Source organism: Lissotriton vulgaris, chromosome 2_1 (genome assembly GCF_964263255.1).
Source record: "Lissotriton vulgaris chromosome 2_1, aLisVul1.2, whole genome shotgun sequence".
NCBI lineage: Eukaryota > Metazoa > Chordata > Amphibia > Caudata > Salamandridae > Lissotriton > Lissotriton vulgaris.
Genome location: NC_141687.1, coordinates 1740424335 through 1740440844, shown reverse-complemented (window position 1 = coordinate 1740440844; position 16510 = coordinate 1740424335). Strand labels below are relative to the sequence as shown.

Below are 16510 nucleotides of genomic sequence, written 5' to 3'. Positions count from 1 at the left end.
TTCCTTAATTTATTTAATAAGCTGTACTTCCATTTGGGAGTTGGTTGCTATGTCATGTTTGGTGCCTTTGGAATTGTGGTGAAGAGCAGTATATAATGGCAAAGTAGGGTCTGTGATCATAATTTAAAAAATTTCACTTTTAGAAAGTTGCCATTTTTCTCCTCCTAGCCCTTTTATTACTATAGCCTGGCCTGGCTCACATTACTGGGTGTAACTGACAGACTTTGTGAATTCCTCCCAGACAGTCACAATAGAGATATTAGGCATGCCTGGATGGGCCAGATGGGGGAGCGGAGCTAAGCAGATCCCCACTTACAACTCCATATGCTGCACTCTGTCTTCACACAAAGGGCCTAACGACTGTGCATTGTCACCCAGCCAGCTTGGAGCCTGGGCAAGGGAGGCAGGGAATTCCTTGTAATTCAAAGTCATTGTCTCGAATATTCTTTCACCTTCCAGAACCAAGGCACCAGAGTATAAAAATAGGACCCCAGAGACCAACTTTTGGGTACACTTCTGGGCCGGTGGATTTTCTGCCAGGAAGAAGGACTGCTGTCCTGCTACAAGGACTGCCACTCTGCTAGACTGCTGCCCTTCTGTACTGTCCTGCTGCCCTCTTGCCCGGGGAATAAGAACTGGACCATCTTGAACTCAGGGCCCCAGAGTCGGCTGGCCCCTGATCTGAGCCTCAGGGATATAAAATGCTCCCCAACAACTCCTGGACCCAGGTGTCATGAGTCCCTGACCCTCCAAGTGGTGTCTCTCAATTGCTATACCCTTGGTATGGCTCAAGGGCTATTTAAATAAAAATTTGGGGTCTTCACGACCATGAATGGGCTTATCCACACTGGGTTTGCGCTGCTCGCACCGAAATTCAGCACGAGCCACCGCCAGCCTGCCTGTCTGTCTGTTTGTACAGAAAGTATTGTTCGCCCATGGAGAACCGCCAACACGTAGCATCAGCCATCCCGTCCACGACACCCGCCTGCTCCTCGCTCCAGGCCGACCACCACTCGCTACGCTCTTCTTGCTGCCTGTGACCCTCTCCAAAGTGAACAGGACACTTGGCACAAAACTTTAGTAGGTAAACCTTCAGCAGGACTAAACTGCAACTGCATCCGACCCGCGCTCCATCGCGGCCTGCCGGAGCACTTCACTTTTCTTACACAAATAACCTGCTCTGCTGTAACTCAGGTGTTGAAGCACAGCTGGATTGCACTAGGTGAACCAGCTGGGCCCCCGATGATGAAGCATGCCACCTACTAGGTAGGTGGGTGAGGGGTTTCCTAAAACTACTTTCAGATGTTTGCGCTCATTTCTTTGAAGGTTTTAGCCAGGACCGATGACCTGAAAACCTCAAAAAGGACTTGTCCATTTTGTTTATTCACATGCTTCTCAGGGAAGAGGACAAGTTAACTTTTTCCTTACTCTCTAGTTGTTTCTACACATGAACAAACACTTTACACATTTCCTCTAAGATAAGCCTGCTCTGTGGCAAGATACAAGGGGATTAGCGAGCACAGGTTAATCTGGGGTCTGCTTCTGCCTTAACCGGGCCAGGATTGTGGTTGCTGCTTGACCAAGGCTCACACCCCAATCAACCCATAACCCAGTTTCTAAAATATATTCACTAAAAGAAAAAACAAATGTTATAGGGATGATGTAGTTATGTTCAGAACTTACACACACAAAACCATAGAAATTCAACAGTTAGAGTTCTCTAAAGTTACCCTAACTCATGCCTTAAGGAAAATATAACTTGCGCCCGAGCCATGCACGGTTTTCTCATAATAATTTTACTGCAAATGTTAAACTGATATTATTACTAATGTCATAGAAGATTTCATGAGTTTTGTAATATGCGGGGTAATAAGCAGTGCATGTACGAGTTATAGGTACGTTAGTGCATGAGTTATAGTTTTTTGACGTAACTAATTTTAACTGCAGAATTTCGAAGTTTTTGTTCCTGTAAATTCCAAAATCAACTATAGCGTCCATGTAACCTTTTGGTTTTATTGTGAATTTTTAAAGTTTTTAAAAATTCTACTTCCTCACTATAACGTTCTTGTAACCTTTGGATTTTTTAGGTAAATTTCTACTTTTGTTTTTAAGCAGCAGGGGGTTGGCCACAGGGCCTGGTGCGCTCAACCTCCCTCATGCAGTCACCCCGCATGCAGCCAACCCCATGTCACACACAGCCATGGCCAGGCCTTGCAGAAAACCTCATGTATGCAGCAAACATCATGCAGCGCACAGCCTTTGGCCGCGCGTGGCGGGGGTGGCCTCAGGACCCACAATGCAGCCAACCTCCAGATGCAGCCAACCGCACACCACGGATGGCCTTTGGCTAGTCCCCCAAAGACAGGAAACCTGTAAGGGTGGTACGCAGGCCCCCTCCCCAGGCCCCCTCCCCAGGCCGATTCCCCAGAACTGCCACATTTATTTTTAAAGGGGGGTACATGCCCTGCCCCTTCCCGGCCATATTTTGGCAATTGTCAGAAGGGTGTGGGGGACACAGAACCCCCTCCCAGGGACAATATTGGTCCCAAGCGCTCCATATCCCCCCCCATCCCCCCCCCCTTGGTCCGGCCAGTAAATGGTGGGTACCCTGCAGCTCAACCAGGTCCCCCACTGCATATTTAAAAGGGGTAGGGGCACAAATAAGCACCCTTCACTAGGACAACATTGGACCCTGGAACCCATCGTCTGGGGCCTGCCCAATTAGTGGTGGGTGCCCTGGAGCCAATCCAGAACACCCACCACATATTCAAAATGAGGAGGGGGCACACAGACCTCCTTTCTGGGCCAATATGGCCTCAGTGACCCCATCACATGGATCCCTTTATCAAGAGGGAGGGGGCACACAGCCTCTCTCCCTGGGCCAATACTGAACCCGGGGACCCCATCCCTCAGGCCCTAGCCAATAATGAATGTTGGAGGTAGGGCATGCGCGCCCCCACCACGGGCAAATTTTGGCCCTGAGGACCCTATTCCCCCAGGGCTCAGCAAATTATTGAAGAGTATAGGGGGGAGAGAACTGGGGGGAGAGAACTGGGCCTAGGGGGTAGGGTTACTGTCCACTTTATTACAAATACATTCCATCCTAGGACACTTGTAATAAGGTGAACAGCATATCCATCATGATTGTGATGGTGTAACCTGTCTACCAAATTCAAAATCTGGAGCTAGGTTTCCTCAAACATACGGATTTCAGCAGATTTTATAAAAAGCACTCCAATCGTTAACCTTAACATTTAAAGCGAAATCTGCAATATTTTGCTTTGAAATAGTCATGTTTACAGAATCAGCAATTGGCTGCCAGGCTACTTCCCATATACTGACAATGGACACACATGCAGGTGTATCTGAGGTGTACGCAAGTCCTCCACTTCCCAACCAGCATTCCAAGCACTTCCCAAGGGCAGACAGCATGGTTTACGCAATGCAGACGCCTGCTCTCTGTTCCTAGGATGCACGCGTCAGCCAACTTTTTTTTCCTAAGTACTGTAAAAAAACAGAAAAATTGTAGCTCACCCTGATCAGCATCGTGAAGCCCTGTGATCTGAAACATCTCTTTTCCCCTTCTTTTTACCTGCAGCCACACAGGGGAGACCAGGGTGAACTTTCCTCCAAACGTTTTGGCGATGTCATACCCATGACTGTTCCACTACAGAAAAGAAAACACAACATAAGTAAGAAGCCTTCGTGATGGCCATCTTTTCCCTACATTTCACTGGGTTAGGAATGGGTAACACCACCTGGTCAAAAAGATAAACAGGGTATGGACCTGAGTTCAGGTAAGCAGTAGAAGGAAACAATATAGACAGGCAGAATAACATTTAAGTTAAATGCTTATGCTCCTTCTCTCATATAAATATAATAATTTGCAGTAATTATACGGTACACCCCAATAAAGAAAAATACAAGAAAAAGTGAGGTAAAGCGGGAGGTGGTTGAGCAATAGAGGAGAATCCAAAAATCTATTAAAACATGTTTTAAAGTTTAGCCACTCACTCCACCACTCTGAAGTCATTCTACTAAACTACTGGACGCTGCCCTTTGATCGAAGCTACTCAGAAGGCAACTATTTTTTTGTTCTGTTTTACAAGGTCCCTAAATTATGTATTGCTGCAATTGCACCACTCAGTCCACCTTGGCAGTTATGAATATGTTCATATATTTAGGTATGTTTTTCCAATCTTCAGCAGTATTTCTAGTACCAAAAAAATCCGTAGTGCTAGAGATATAGAATGTTCTAGGTTACAAATCACAAATAATCAAATGAAGTACTCAGTTTAATCAAATACATGTTTATGTGATAGAAAAACACAAATGCATTGAGAGATTCTCTGGACCTTTATGAACCTGGGTAAAACACATACATAATCTTCAGAATGGTGAGCTGACCGAGGAGCTTGGCCTACGCTAAAGAAAAGTAAAATGTGTACGCATTCTCATGATGTGTTTGTACACACCAAGCAACAATTCGCACTTGTATACATCTTTCTGCACTTCTGTTTAGAGAAGTAGCTATGTGAAACTGTTGTTCAATAAATTAAGCATCAGAGGCGGACAATAGCCCATGCTACATTTCCTCATTGCTTTTTAGGTAGTTCCTTTAATCTTTCAACTGTATATATTAATTTACTGCATTACAGAATATTTTGAAATTTCTCATTATAAATTAAATACTTTGCTAGGCGGAGCTTACAGCGTCAACTGATTTAATAGTGCAAGCCAGGGGGGTTGCAGAGCTCTGACTCGTGTGGTCTTCCCCGCGCTGACTTGTCGGCATAACTTGCTCTAACAATAAGGTAAGCTAAGCACCTGGGCCAAAAGCTCTCATACAGTGGTTAATTTGTAAAAAGAATACGTATTGGGGCTCTCGTCAGGAGACAGCGTGCACCAGCCCATTTCCTACTAACCATGAAAGAAGGGACATGATGTGGCGTAATGGCTAGAGCTGCCACTTTGGATCTGGGGAACGAGGTTCGAGTCTTGGCTCAACATTCCTTGATTCTTGGCAAGTCACTTACTCTCCCCGTGCCTACCATAAATGAATGTGTCCTTAAATTGGTACTCATGAATAGCGCCTGGTGTTGATGATCATGTGCCGATGCTGAGCAAAGGAAACCACCAGCTCAAATTAAGCACTGCTCTCATACAAGGTGAACCATGTCCAGACAAGCTCCCACTTAACTTAGCTCAGGGGTGTCCAAAAATAGATCCAGAAAGCCACAATCTATGTTAAAGTTTAAGGATATCCACATATATTAACTACATATACAATGACACAAATCATTTACAAAGTCAGTGGTAATCCTGAAAATCTGTCAAGTATCTTGCTCTCTGGACCTACTTTAAACACACCTGATCTACACCATACATTGGTACTTGGCTGGTAACTTCCTAACTGGTGCTTTTTAAGGTGTATTTTAGTGTATGTAGTATGTATATATGTGCGTGTGTATGGATATATATATATATCTCCTAAGACTGCAACTCCAGCTACTTCCACTGCAGCAGCGAAGAAGGAGAAACGGGCCTCTTCATTCAGGCAAGATGTTGGTTATTTAACCATTACATCCAGTACAGCAGCTACCGCAGATGACGCGTTTCGGGCTCGAGAGCCCTTGATCACATGATATATATAGATATATATATATATATATATATATACACATACATACATACATCTCTCTCTCTCTCTCTCTCTCTCTCTCTCTCTCTCTCTCTCTCTCTCTCTCTCTCTCTCTCTCTCTCTCTCTCTCTCTCTCTCTCTCTCTCTCTCTCTCTCTCTCTCTATATATATATATATATATATATATATATATATATATACACACACACACACACACACACACACACACCCATATATAAATTAAACCCACTGTCAGTTGCCACAGGTCAGCTGTTCCATAGGAAAAGCATTTTTTGTATTGCTAATCATTTTTGACAAATTTCCATGAAACCTTCCAAAAAGGTGCTATATTTTAACTTGTTTGTGCATGGAAAGTTTTTGGGTGATCCGCCAAATGGGGGCAGAGAAAAGAGGGGGATCCCAAAACACAAAATTCCTATTCATTTTCCATAGACAAGGCTACAGCAAAATCTGCTAAAAGGAATTACACCAAATTTGACAGGAAGCTAGATCCGGGTTCACAGATTGTGCTTTTTGTGATTTGGTGTAAATCCGCCGAGTAGTTTTGAGAAATTAAGGTTAAAAAATAATTGTATATCTGGAAGGCTTGGCCCGTAAGAGACTCTTGCATGAGCGCCAATTGAAAATCAAAGCGTTCTGATTGGCCCAGGGAGCTTTATGTCTGTTGAGCTATCTCGCAACCGCAGAAGTGGGACTTCAGCGGGAGTGAGTGTCCTGATTGGCTGGCATCAACAAGAGAAATGTTGCAGCTAGCCGTTACAGGGCTCAGTAACTTAGTCCCCTGTCCTGAACATGTTTATTAGGAAAAAAATATAAGGGGGCTAGGGTAATTCTGTGTGCAGGGGACAGTTGTGTTCATTAAGTTCCACACAAGTTTTCTTTTACTGCAAAAAAAGTTTCTAGCAGAGCAAAGATTCTGCGTACTACATACTAAGGCCCCTATTACGATGTCATTCGGAGTTGCCTCCGACCGGCACAGTTCCTGTGTGTGAACCGACCGACCATAGGTCTTCGGTTCCGCACACCCTATTACGATGCTCCATTTCTCAAAACAGAAAGTGCCCAAAGCACAAGCTCCTATTGAGAAATGAGAGTTTAACTGAAAGAATCCGCTTTTTCACACATTTTTGTGTGGGAAACTATGGCATCACGGGCTCACACAAATTTCGTACCACCCAGTACCCCCAGTTCTCCCAATAAAAATGGTGCCTCACTTGTATGGGAGGCCCAAGTACCCGCGACATGCAAGGACACAAAACATTTTGAGCAGTGGCGTCACTAGGGGGGTGCGGACCGCACCGGGTGACACCATCGCATGGGGTGACACCGTTACGCTGTGTAACACAGCTCTGCAGCTTCACCTCACCTCTGCTCTGCTTTGCTTTATAATCAGGAAGTCTCGAAGCAAATACAAAATAATTGTATTTTTTTTACAACACAATTTTATTAGTTTTAAAATTAGATTTTTGAAAATAATTCTTTGAATGTGATCGTCTCATATTCCATCAGAGGCATATTTTTATCATAGCTATAGACACTGACTACAACTCTGAGAGTTTCCTCAATTGTCCTTTCCGCGGAGGGTAAACAGCCCGAGCCCTCCTGTCTGAGCCGAGCCCTGAGTCCTGCCGGGGAGACACCTTTAATATCTTCCGGAGATGCAACTCTGTGTTTGCAGTTAGATGTTCCCAACAAACAGCCTTCGCACGTTGGCATTTTTCACCAACCAATGTTTACAGATTCCCCTTCCTGACGGAAGTTCAAATCAAACTTTTTTATCTTGAAAGATCTGTCTTCATATTTCACTGTCTGAGGACAGTCACCCTTGTGGACAAGGAAGTCACACGTTTCCATTTGGGTAAGTAGCGTGTGTTATATTGTCTAGTTGTTTTATGTATTAACACAATATACACACTTAATTTTCTTTACTCCTTTTTTTGTCACTGCTTGGGTGTAATAAATATCAGATGTTTCCCAGAGTAATATCTAATTGACCAGCTACAAGTGGTCGGCTCCAGTGAGTGTGAGGTTTTCTAAGGTTAATCTTTTGCAATGCATGCAACAATTCTAGTTGCACATTTGGCGCCGCAAGGCAACACAAAATGACAAAGTGCGAATTATACACTTGTAATATCAAATAACAATCGGTTTCAGTTTTCCAAATGTGACTATCCCTTTTCAACCCAAACACAGCTGTCCCAAGGCCGTGCAACAAAGCAGCGTATTACTAACTCATCACTGAACGCCAAAATTAGAAAAAAGTGAATTCCTAACAGTTACATTTACAGAATTGTTATCTTTTTTATTCTTTTTGTTTTGGCACAGCAGTGCCTTTAAAAACTGGCACCGTCTCTCCTAACTTCACTTCGGCGGCGCCCTGGTGACGCCTCTGGAAGTTGCGAGGTACACGGGTTAGCCCCGCGGGTTACCCTGACCCGCTCACCTGAGTACAGCGCAACTTCCAGAGGCGCCTACAGGGCGGCGAGAAGCCCGTGCTGCAAATTCAGAGCGTCATATGTGAAGGGGAGTGCAGAGAAAACCGCGTGCAGGCGCCAGTTAGGCACTCTTAACCATATGTGATTCGAGGCCGACATTGTATTCCTATAGCACACTGGCATGACGTCATATTTAAGCGTATCGCTTCAGAACAATATAATACACTTTGCCAGCCAGCAGCGGAAGTGGGACCTGAGAAGACGAGGCAGCCACTGCGACCAGGGCGTCACATGGCCCCTGTTTGCGGCGCGGGAGAGGGTGGTAAGGGGTTGAGGGGACCTCCCTTGAAGGGCACATATCCCTTGAGTGGGCGCCATTCAGCCAAAAAGCCAATGAATGTCAGTGAGATGTGGGAGTCTCAGGAGCCCCTCTTGGAACCCTGAGCCTAATGAAACGTTGTGCCTCTCTGACAAGCGCAAAGGCTGCTCTCCTAGGCTCCTTGACGTCATTAGTGAGTATCAGCCACACCCCCCTCTGTTGGTTCATTGATGTTGATGGGCTCACGCTGAGCGGGATAGGATCAACAGATTAGCGCAGCCGCAGTCAGTTCCTGCAGCCACCAGCGCGCTGTACGCATGGTCACAAGGTCCCAGGAAGTTGCCCTGACTAGATTTCAGAAGAACGCTTTGCCAATGTGGATTTCTTCATGTCAGCACCGCGACGCCTGCCCACCCTGGACTCAGAACTCCTCTAGCATGATTGACAGACGACTAATGCACAGAACAAGCTGGTCGTTCCTGATGTGAGACTCAGAGCCGAGTGAGCAGCAAGGCAAACGCCATACTCGGAATTATAATGCAAGCTAAGTTTGAGTTTTAGTTAATAAGCTTCTTCCCTGTTTATATCCACTGAAAGGCGCACTATGTTTTTTGTCACGTTTTTTCCATACAACTCCCATTTTAGACTTTTCTGCCCCCATCCTGGCCAGCATCCCCCCCCCCAGTCCCTGCTGTGCTCGAAGGTGAGGTCAAATGTGTCTTCTGTGTCTGTTTAAACTTTTCCACTCAGTGTTGCGTGCACGAATTGAAAGCGCATTTCATGAGTTTATTTCAGTCACTTTGAGAAGAGCCAAAAACTGTGAGGGAGAAACTATCGGGGGTGGGGGGGTGTGGGGGGAGAAGGCAACGAGGAAAGGGTTAAAAGAGCAGCAGGCGAGGGAGGGGGGTGCAGGCGGAGGGGTGGATGGTGCAGGCAGAGAGGGAGACGGTGCAGGCAGAGGGGGAGATGGTGCAGGCAGAGGGAGAGATGGTGCAGGCAGAGGGAGAGACGGTGCAGCAGTGGCGGTTTCTACATTGGGGCGTTTGGGCGCCGCCCCCCCTGATTTCTCGCCGTGCGAGAAGAAGGCAGAAACAAATGGTAGTTATTTATTTATAACTACCATTTGTTTCTGCCTGCCCTTCTTGCACGGCGAGAAATCAGCGAACTTCCTGGTTACTAACTCGAGCCTCAGGGCAGGGGGGAGTGGCTTGGGGGAGTGGCTTGCCCAATGTTGTGAATACGGACTGTTTGGACAGCCTGAGAGGCAGTCCAAACAGACAGTATTAGCAACAGTGGGCAAGCCACTCCCCCAAGCCTCCTCCCATTCTCCGTTCTGCAGGATGCAGACTCGGAGAAATGACGTATTTAGGGCAGCCAGCCGAACCAATCAGCGCTGGCTGCCATGGAGGGGAGGGAGGCTGCCTGCAGGCTTCCGTGAGGAGAGCGGCGGTATTCAAATGCAGGACGGCGGGAGCAGTCTCGGGACTCGAGTCGGGAAGCCAAGGTAAGTTTGTTATATTTAAATTAATTTTAAATGTAACCTTAATGACAGTAAGCTGGAAGCGATCTTTTACCTTATACAAAGCGATATGGTTAATGGTTAGGGCAATCTGTGTTGCTAGTTGCGATCGTGCATGGAGCGTGAAATGAGGCTTGTAGGGGTGACAGTGTTCTCATGTCGTATAACCCTGTTTCTCCTGCGCGCCGTGTCACTTCGTACTTTATATTCCGTGCATGAAGAGATGTTTAGTGTATTTTGTTTTGCCGATGCTATCTGCTAGCGAAGTGGGAAAGAAGTGGGCGTGGTCCTCGAACCAGCAGTCAGTGGAGCCCTCTTCCTCCTGACTGAGAGGAGGGGCGGGCTGGGAGCTCCAGCTTTGGTATTCACGAGAGAAAGCAGTGGCTAATGTATCTGAATGGGGATTAACATGGAGACACCCTCCGTCTCATATTTACCTCTTCTGAGGGAAACGGGTCAAAATCCGCACTCATTTGCTACCTGCTTTGAGCAGGAGCAAGTATGTTTGGGGCCATTTTTTGTGTGTCCATAGTGCTGGGGCGGGGGAGGCGGTGTATTTAAGGTGTCTCTTGCGAGACCTCACTCGGCAACGTGTACTGAGGGCCCGAGTGCAGTACGGGAATTGTTTTACGCCCTACCACTTTCAAATGTCACCAGCCGCCACTGCGGTGCAGGCAGAGGGAGAGATGGTGCAGGCAGAGGGAGAGACGGTGCAGGCAGAGGGAGAGACGGTGCAGGCAGAGGGAGAGACGGTGCAGGCAGAGGGAGAGATGGTGCAGGCAGAGGGAGAGACGGTGCAGGCAGAGGGAGAGACGGTGCAGGCACAGGGGAGAAGGTGCAGGCGGAGAGGAGATGGTTCTGGCGGAGGGGAAATGGTGCCACTGGTTTTGAGGCAACATCAACATTGCCTAACAAAAAATATTTTGGGCCCTTGCCTGTCGCGGGTACTTGGACCTCCCACACAAGTGAGGCATCATTTTTTATTGGGAGACCTGGGGGAATGCTGGGTGGTAGGATATTTGTGTGAGCCCAATGATGCCACACTTTCCCACACAAAAATGTGTGAAACAAGTGATTTTTTCCAGCTAGAATTGGGGTTTGTAAGGGATTCTGTGTAAGAAAACATTGGGGGATCCACGCAAGCCATACCTCCCTGGAAGCCCCCGGGTGTCTAGTTTTCAGACATTTTTTGGGTTTGGTAGGTTTCCCTAGATGGCCACCGAGCACAGGGACAAAACTCCAGGTGACCCCCTTGCAAAACAAGGTTGTGTAGTGATAGGCAATTTTGATGTTGCCGTAATACGTTTTGGGCCCTTGCCTGTCGCGGGTACTTGGGCTCCCACACGATTGAGGCACCATTTTTATCGGAAGGCTTTGGGGAACGTGGGGTTGGTGGAATTTTGTGGATCCACGCAGATTCTAGAACTTTCCACGACAGACATGTGAGGAAAATGTTATTTTTTGGACACATTTTTAGGTTTGCAAGGGATTCTGGGTAACAGAAACTGATGAGAGCCAGTGAAGTCACCCCATCCTGGATTCCTCTGGGTGTCTAGTTTTAAAAAATGTATAGGTTTGCTAGGTTTCCCTAGGTGCCGGCAGAACTAGGATTCAAAATCTACAGCTAGGCACTTTGTAAAAAAAGGGTCAGTTTTCACTGTGAAAATTTGGTGTGTCCACGTTGCGTGTTGTGCTGTTTCCTTTCGCGGGCGCTGGGCCTACCCATGCAAGTGAGGTACCAATTTTCTTTGAAGACTTTGGAGAAAGCAGGGTAGGTGGAATTTTGTGGATCCACGCAGATTCCAGAACTTTCCACCACAGAAAAGTGAGGAAAATTTGGGTTTTTTGGACAACAGAACCTGGTGGGAGGCAGTCAAGTTACCCTATCCTAAATTCCCCTGGGTGTCTAGTTTTCAAAAATGTATAGGTTGCTAGGTTTCCCTAGGTGCCGGCAGAGATAGGGTTCAAAAACTACAGATAGGCACTTTGCCAAAAAAGGGTCATTTTTCACTGCGAAATTGAGGTGTGACCATGTTGCATTTTGCACCGTTCCCTGTCGCAGGCACTAGGCCGACCCACACAAGTGAGGTACCATTTTTCTCATAAGACTTTGGCGAACTCGGGGTGGGTGGAAAATTGTGGATCCACGCAGATTCCAGAACTTTCCACCACAGAAATGTAGGGAAAATGTGTTTTTTTGACAATTTTCTTAGGTTTGCAAGGAATTCTGGGTAATAGAACCAGGTGGGAGGCAGTCAAGTCACCCCATCCTGGATTCCCCTTGGTGTCTCATTTGGAAAAATGGACAGGTTTGCTAGGTTTCTCTATTTGCTGGCTGGGCTAGGGCCCAAAATTGACAGGTAGGCATATTGCTAAAATCAAATTAGTCCCTAGTCTGCTTTCTGCTGCCCTGGGGGGATATCGGGGGATGGGGTTGCCCTGATAGCCACAGTGGTTCTGGCCCCCTTAGGGGCATATTTGTTTGGGTGGGTGGGGGCATTGGTATGCCCATTCTGGGCAGCCCCCACCCCCACACATAAAAAAGATAGCATAATCATTGGCGTCTAGTGGGCCCTTTTGCCCCCCCCCGGGGGGCAGATTGGGAGCAACTGCACCCATCTTCCCCCCAGGGGGGCATAAAGGCTTTAATTGTTGCAGGTCGGGGAGGGGCATTGGCATGGCCGTTTTGGGAAGCCCCCATCCTAATTAAAATTTTCCCCCAAACATCCCTGGCGTCTAGTGGGTTTTTTGCCCCCCGGGGGGGCAGATTGGGGCTACTACACTATCTGCTCCCCAGGGGGGACAGGAAGGCTGAAATTTTTGCGGGTGAGGGGGCATGGGCATGCCTGTTTTGGGCAGTCCCCACCCTAATTCAAATTCAAATTTGCCCCAAAAAAATCCCTGGCGACTAGTGGGCTTCTTGCCCCCATCTGCCCCCAGGGAGAAGAAAGCCTACTAGATACCAGGGATTTTTTGGAGCTAATTTTAATTAGGGTGGGGGTTGTCAAAAACTGGCATGCCAATGACCCCACCCTAATAAAAATTTGCCTAAAAAGATCCCTGGCATCTAGTGGGCTTTTTGCCCCCACCCGGGGGGTCAGGAAGGCTGTAATTTGTGCGGGGTAGGGGGTGAGGGCATGGGCATGCCCGTTTTGGGCTGTCAGACTCTAATTCAAATTTGCCCCCCAAAAAAATCCTGGCGTCTACAGGGTTTTTTGCCACCGGGAGGGGGGGCAGGTTGGGGGCTGAAAGTCCACTAGACACCAGGGAGTTTTATTGGGCAAATTTTAATTAGGGTGGGGGCTTGCTAAAACGGCCTGCCACTGCCCCCACCCTAATTAAAATTTGCCCAAAAAAATCCCTGGCGTCTACTTGGCTTTTTGACTCCCCCCCCAGGAACGGCAGGAAGGCTGTCAGTTTAGGTGGGGGGGGGGGGGGGGGGGCATGGGCACGCCTGTTCTGGGCAGCCCCCACCCTATTTCAAATTTGCCTAAAAAAATCATCCCTGGCGACTAGTGGGTTTTTCCCCCCCTGGGGGTGCAGATTGGGGGCTCACGCCCGGGGCAGCAAGCCTACTAGACGCCAGGGATTTTATTGAGAAAATTTTCCCCAAAAAATCCCTGGGGTCTAGTGGGCTTTTTGCCCACCTGGGGGGCAGATTGGGGGCTACTGCCCCATCTGTTTCCCAGAGAGGGCAGGAAGGCTATAATTTTTGCATGGAAGGGGGTGGGGCATGCCCATTTTGGGCAGCCCCCACTCTAATTCAGATTTGCCCCAAAATAACCCTGGCGTCTAGTGGGCTTTTTACCCCCCGGGGGGCAGATTGGGGGCTACTGCCCCCATCTGCCCCCCAGGGAGGGGCAGAAAGGCTGTAATAGTGGTGGGGGTCGGTGCATCGGCATGCCCATTTTGGGCAGCCCCCACCCCTAATAAATATCCCATAAAAAATCCCTGGTGTCTAGTGGGCATTCTATCTCCCGGAGGGGCAGATTGGGGGCTTGTGGAAGGGGAACGCCACTCACCTCAACCGGGCGGCGCCCGAGTGGGGATACCATGACCACTAACCCTCCTGCGTCTCTGACGACCAGGAGTCCTTCTCTCTTTTTCTCCCTACAGGAACCCGACCAAGCGACAGGACAGAGCCTCAACCCGGATGCGGATGACCCCGAGCACCGAGAACCCGGAAGCGCCGAACCGGAAGCAGAATGCCGGGAACCCGGAAGTCCCGCCCCCTACCACGGGCCGAGAAGTAGAAAAGCCGGCAACGAAGAGAGGAGAGCGTTCCAGGTAGCCGACTCGTGGCAGGAGACAGCGCGTAGTGAACCAGTGAAGGAGAGCGGACGGGGTGAGAGGATCGAAGACGAAGAGTTGGAGGACGTCTGGACCGAGGAGTGGTGGAGTCCTCTGGAGGTGGCTGGAGAGCGGCCGTGACTCGCTGGAGAGTTGCGGCGGGGCACGTGAGTACCTTGTTACCGTCTCCGTGTTCCCTTGTAGATAATTGTAAATACTTGTATAGAAGTAGAACGCACTGATAGATCACCCTTGCACTGTATATAGATTTTGTAGAGTCACTGCACCAATAACTTGTACCGTAGTCCCTACACCCCGACCTCTCACAAGAGCACGTTTCTTCTACCCCGTTCCCACATCTCTGCCCTTCCGTCTAACCCTTCCCGTCCATTCCCCTCCTCACGGTCACCTCTGTCCCCTCACGACCCGAGTGCTGGTACTCCAGAAGTCCGAGCTAGAAAGGACTAAACCCATGCCTCTCTGTTTCCCTCCGAGGTTACTCCAAAGCCTCCCCGGAAGACCTGAAGACGTCCGGAAGGTCCATCGGCCGGCGGACACCAGGAAACAGACTAGGGCTTCACACCTTGAACTTTGTACATAATCCGTTTGTCAATCACAGCAATAAAAACAGCTACCATAGCCAAGTATATACGGCCTCCACGCCTGTTATTCCGGTCCGCACCAACCCCCAGTCCACACTTGGTGTCAGAAGTGGGATCCGGAAGCATGGAGGCCGCCATGAAGCAACTCGCAGAAAGCCAGGAACTCCTCGGGAAGATGATGGAGCGCCTTCTCAAAACGGCCGAGGACGATCGAGGCCAACTTAATGATGTCCTGAAAGACCAGGGCTCCGCACAAGACCGAGCCCTTGGGAAGCTAGTCGACGTCATGGGTCAACAGAGGCCAGCGACTACATTGCCCTCTGTGGTTTTGCAAAAATACGTTCCGGAAGAAGACCCGGACTTCTTTTTTACGAACTTCGAGCGCCTGGCTCAGGCTGCTGCTTGGCCGGTTGATCGCTGGAGCCACTACTTGGGGCCTCTGCTGACGGGAGAACTACAGGCGGCATTCCAACAGGCCAACATACAAGGGCAGACCCCGTATCAGGACATCAAAACCTGTATCCTCGAGAGGCTAGGGATTGACGACAAGACCTACAGAGTACGACTGCGACAGGCCCGTGAAGGACCACAAGAAACTCCCCGAGCATTGTCATTGCGAGTCCAAGACCTGACCAACCGCTGGCTGAAGCCTGCCACGGCCACCAAAGAAGAGATCCTGTCCAAGATCTACTTGGAACAATTCCTAGCCTCCCTACACCCCGCCACACAGAAATGGGTCAGTCAGCACTCCCGACTCACTCTAGACACTGCTGTCGAGATCGCAAGTGCCTTCAGTCGAGCTCAAGACTTCCAGAAAAAGGACGAACACCCTACACGGATGCCCCATGGAAGTCATCCTCGAACCCCGAGGCCGGTGGTTCCCCGGAAACCTGAACCTGTCCCCTTGTTTCCGTTTCCAGTGACACCAAGACCAAGTCTTCCCGGTCCGCAGTGCTACCACTGTGGAGGACACGGACATATCGCCCGGTTCTGTCCCCAGAGGGAAGAACCTATGGAGGTCGGACTGGCTAGGAACTATGTGTGTCTTACCACGGATGCCAGTCCTCCTCTTTTCCGGTGTCCGGTGAAGATTGACGGACACCCTATGATGGCCCTCGCCGATTCCAGTTGCCGACGAAGTGTACTAAGGCCACAGGAAATGCCCAGACCTATGGGGCCTATGACTGGCACAGTGGATATTCAATGTGTACACGGCGATACCAAGAGATATCCCACCACACGTGTACAGGTACAGCACACCTCGGGGGAAAGAAGCCCCCTTAATGTCGGCCTGGTTCCCAACCTGCTGGAACAAGTCATCCTGGGTAGCGATTATAATGGGCTGCCCCGTTTGCTACAAGACGCTACAGACTCCTTGGAAAGATGGTGGCCCGAGGCTCCCTTTACCCGAAACCCTCTTCCCGTGGAACCAACAAACAAAGTCCTGAAGACAAGAGGGCAGAAGAAGAAAGAAAAAAGGACACACACCACAGCCTATCCTGTCCAGGTGGACCAACATCCATGGGAAACCGATCGGGAGTTCCGTGCGGCCCAACAAGAGGACCCAGTACTACAAGACGCCTGGGGGCGGGCCCTGGAAAACGAGGATCCCTTGCACGTATGTCCTTATTTCTTTAAACGGAACGGTCTGTTGTATAGGAAAGGCGGACCCCAACAAGACCC

General features: G+C 48.9%; 1 protein-coding gene across 1 annotated transcript in view; it reads right to left on the bottom strand.

The window, feature by feature from the left end:
• Positions 1-16510, bottom strand: part of CHID1 (chitinase domain containing 1) — a 1807841-nt gene that overhangs the window by 1486861 nt on the left and 304470 nt on the right. The window contains exon 4 of the mRNA XM_086957742.1: positions 3535-3667. Within this exon, the coding sequence (XP_086813868.1) occupies positions 3535-3667 (133 nt within the window). The remainder of the gene's footprint in view (positions 1-3534; positions 3668-16510) is intronic.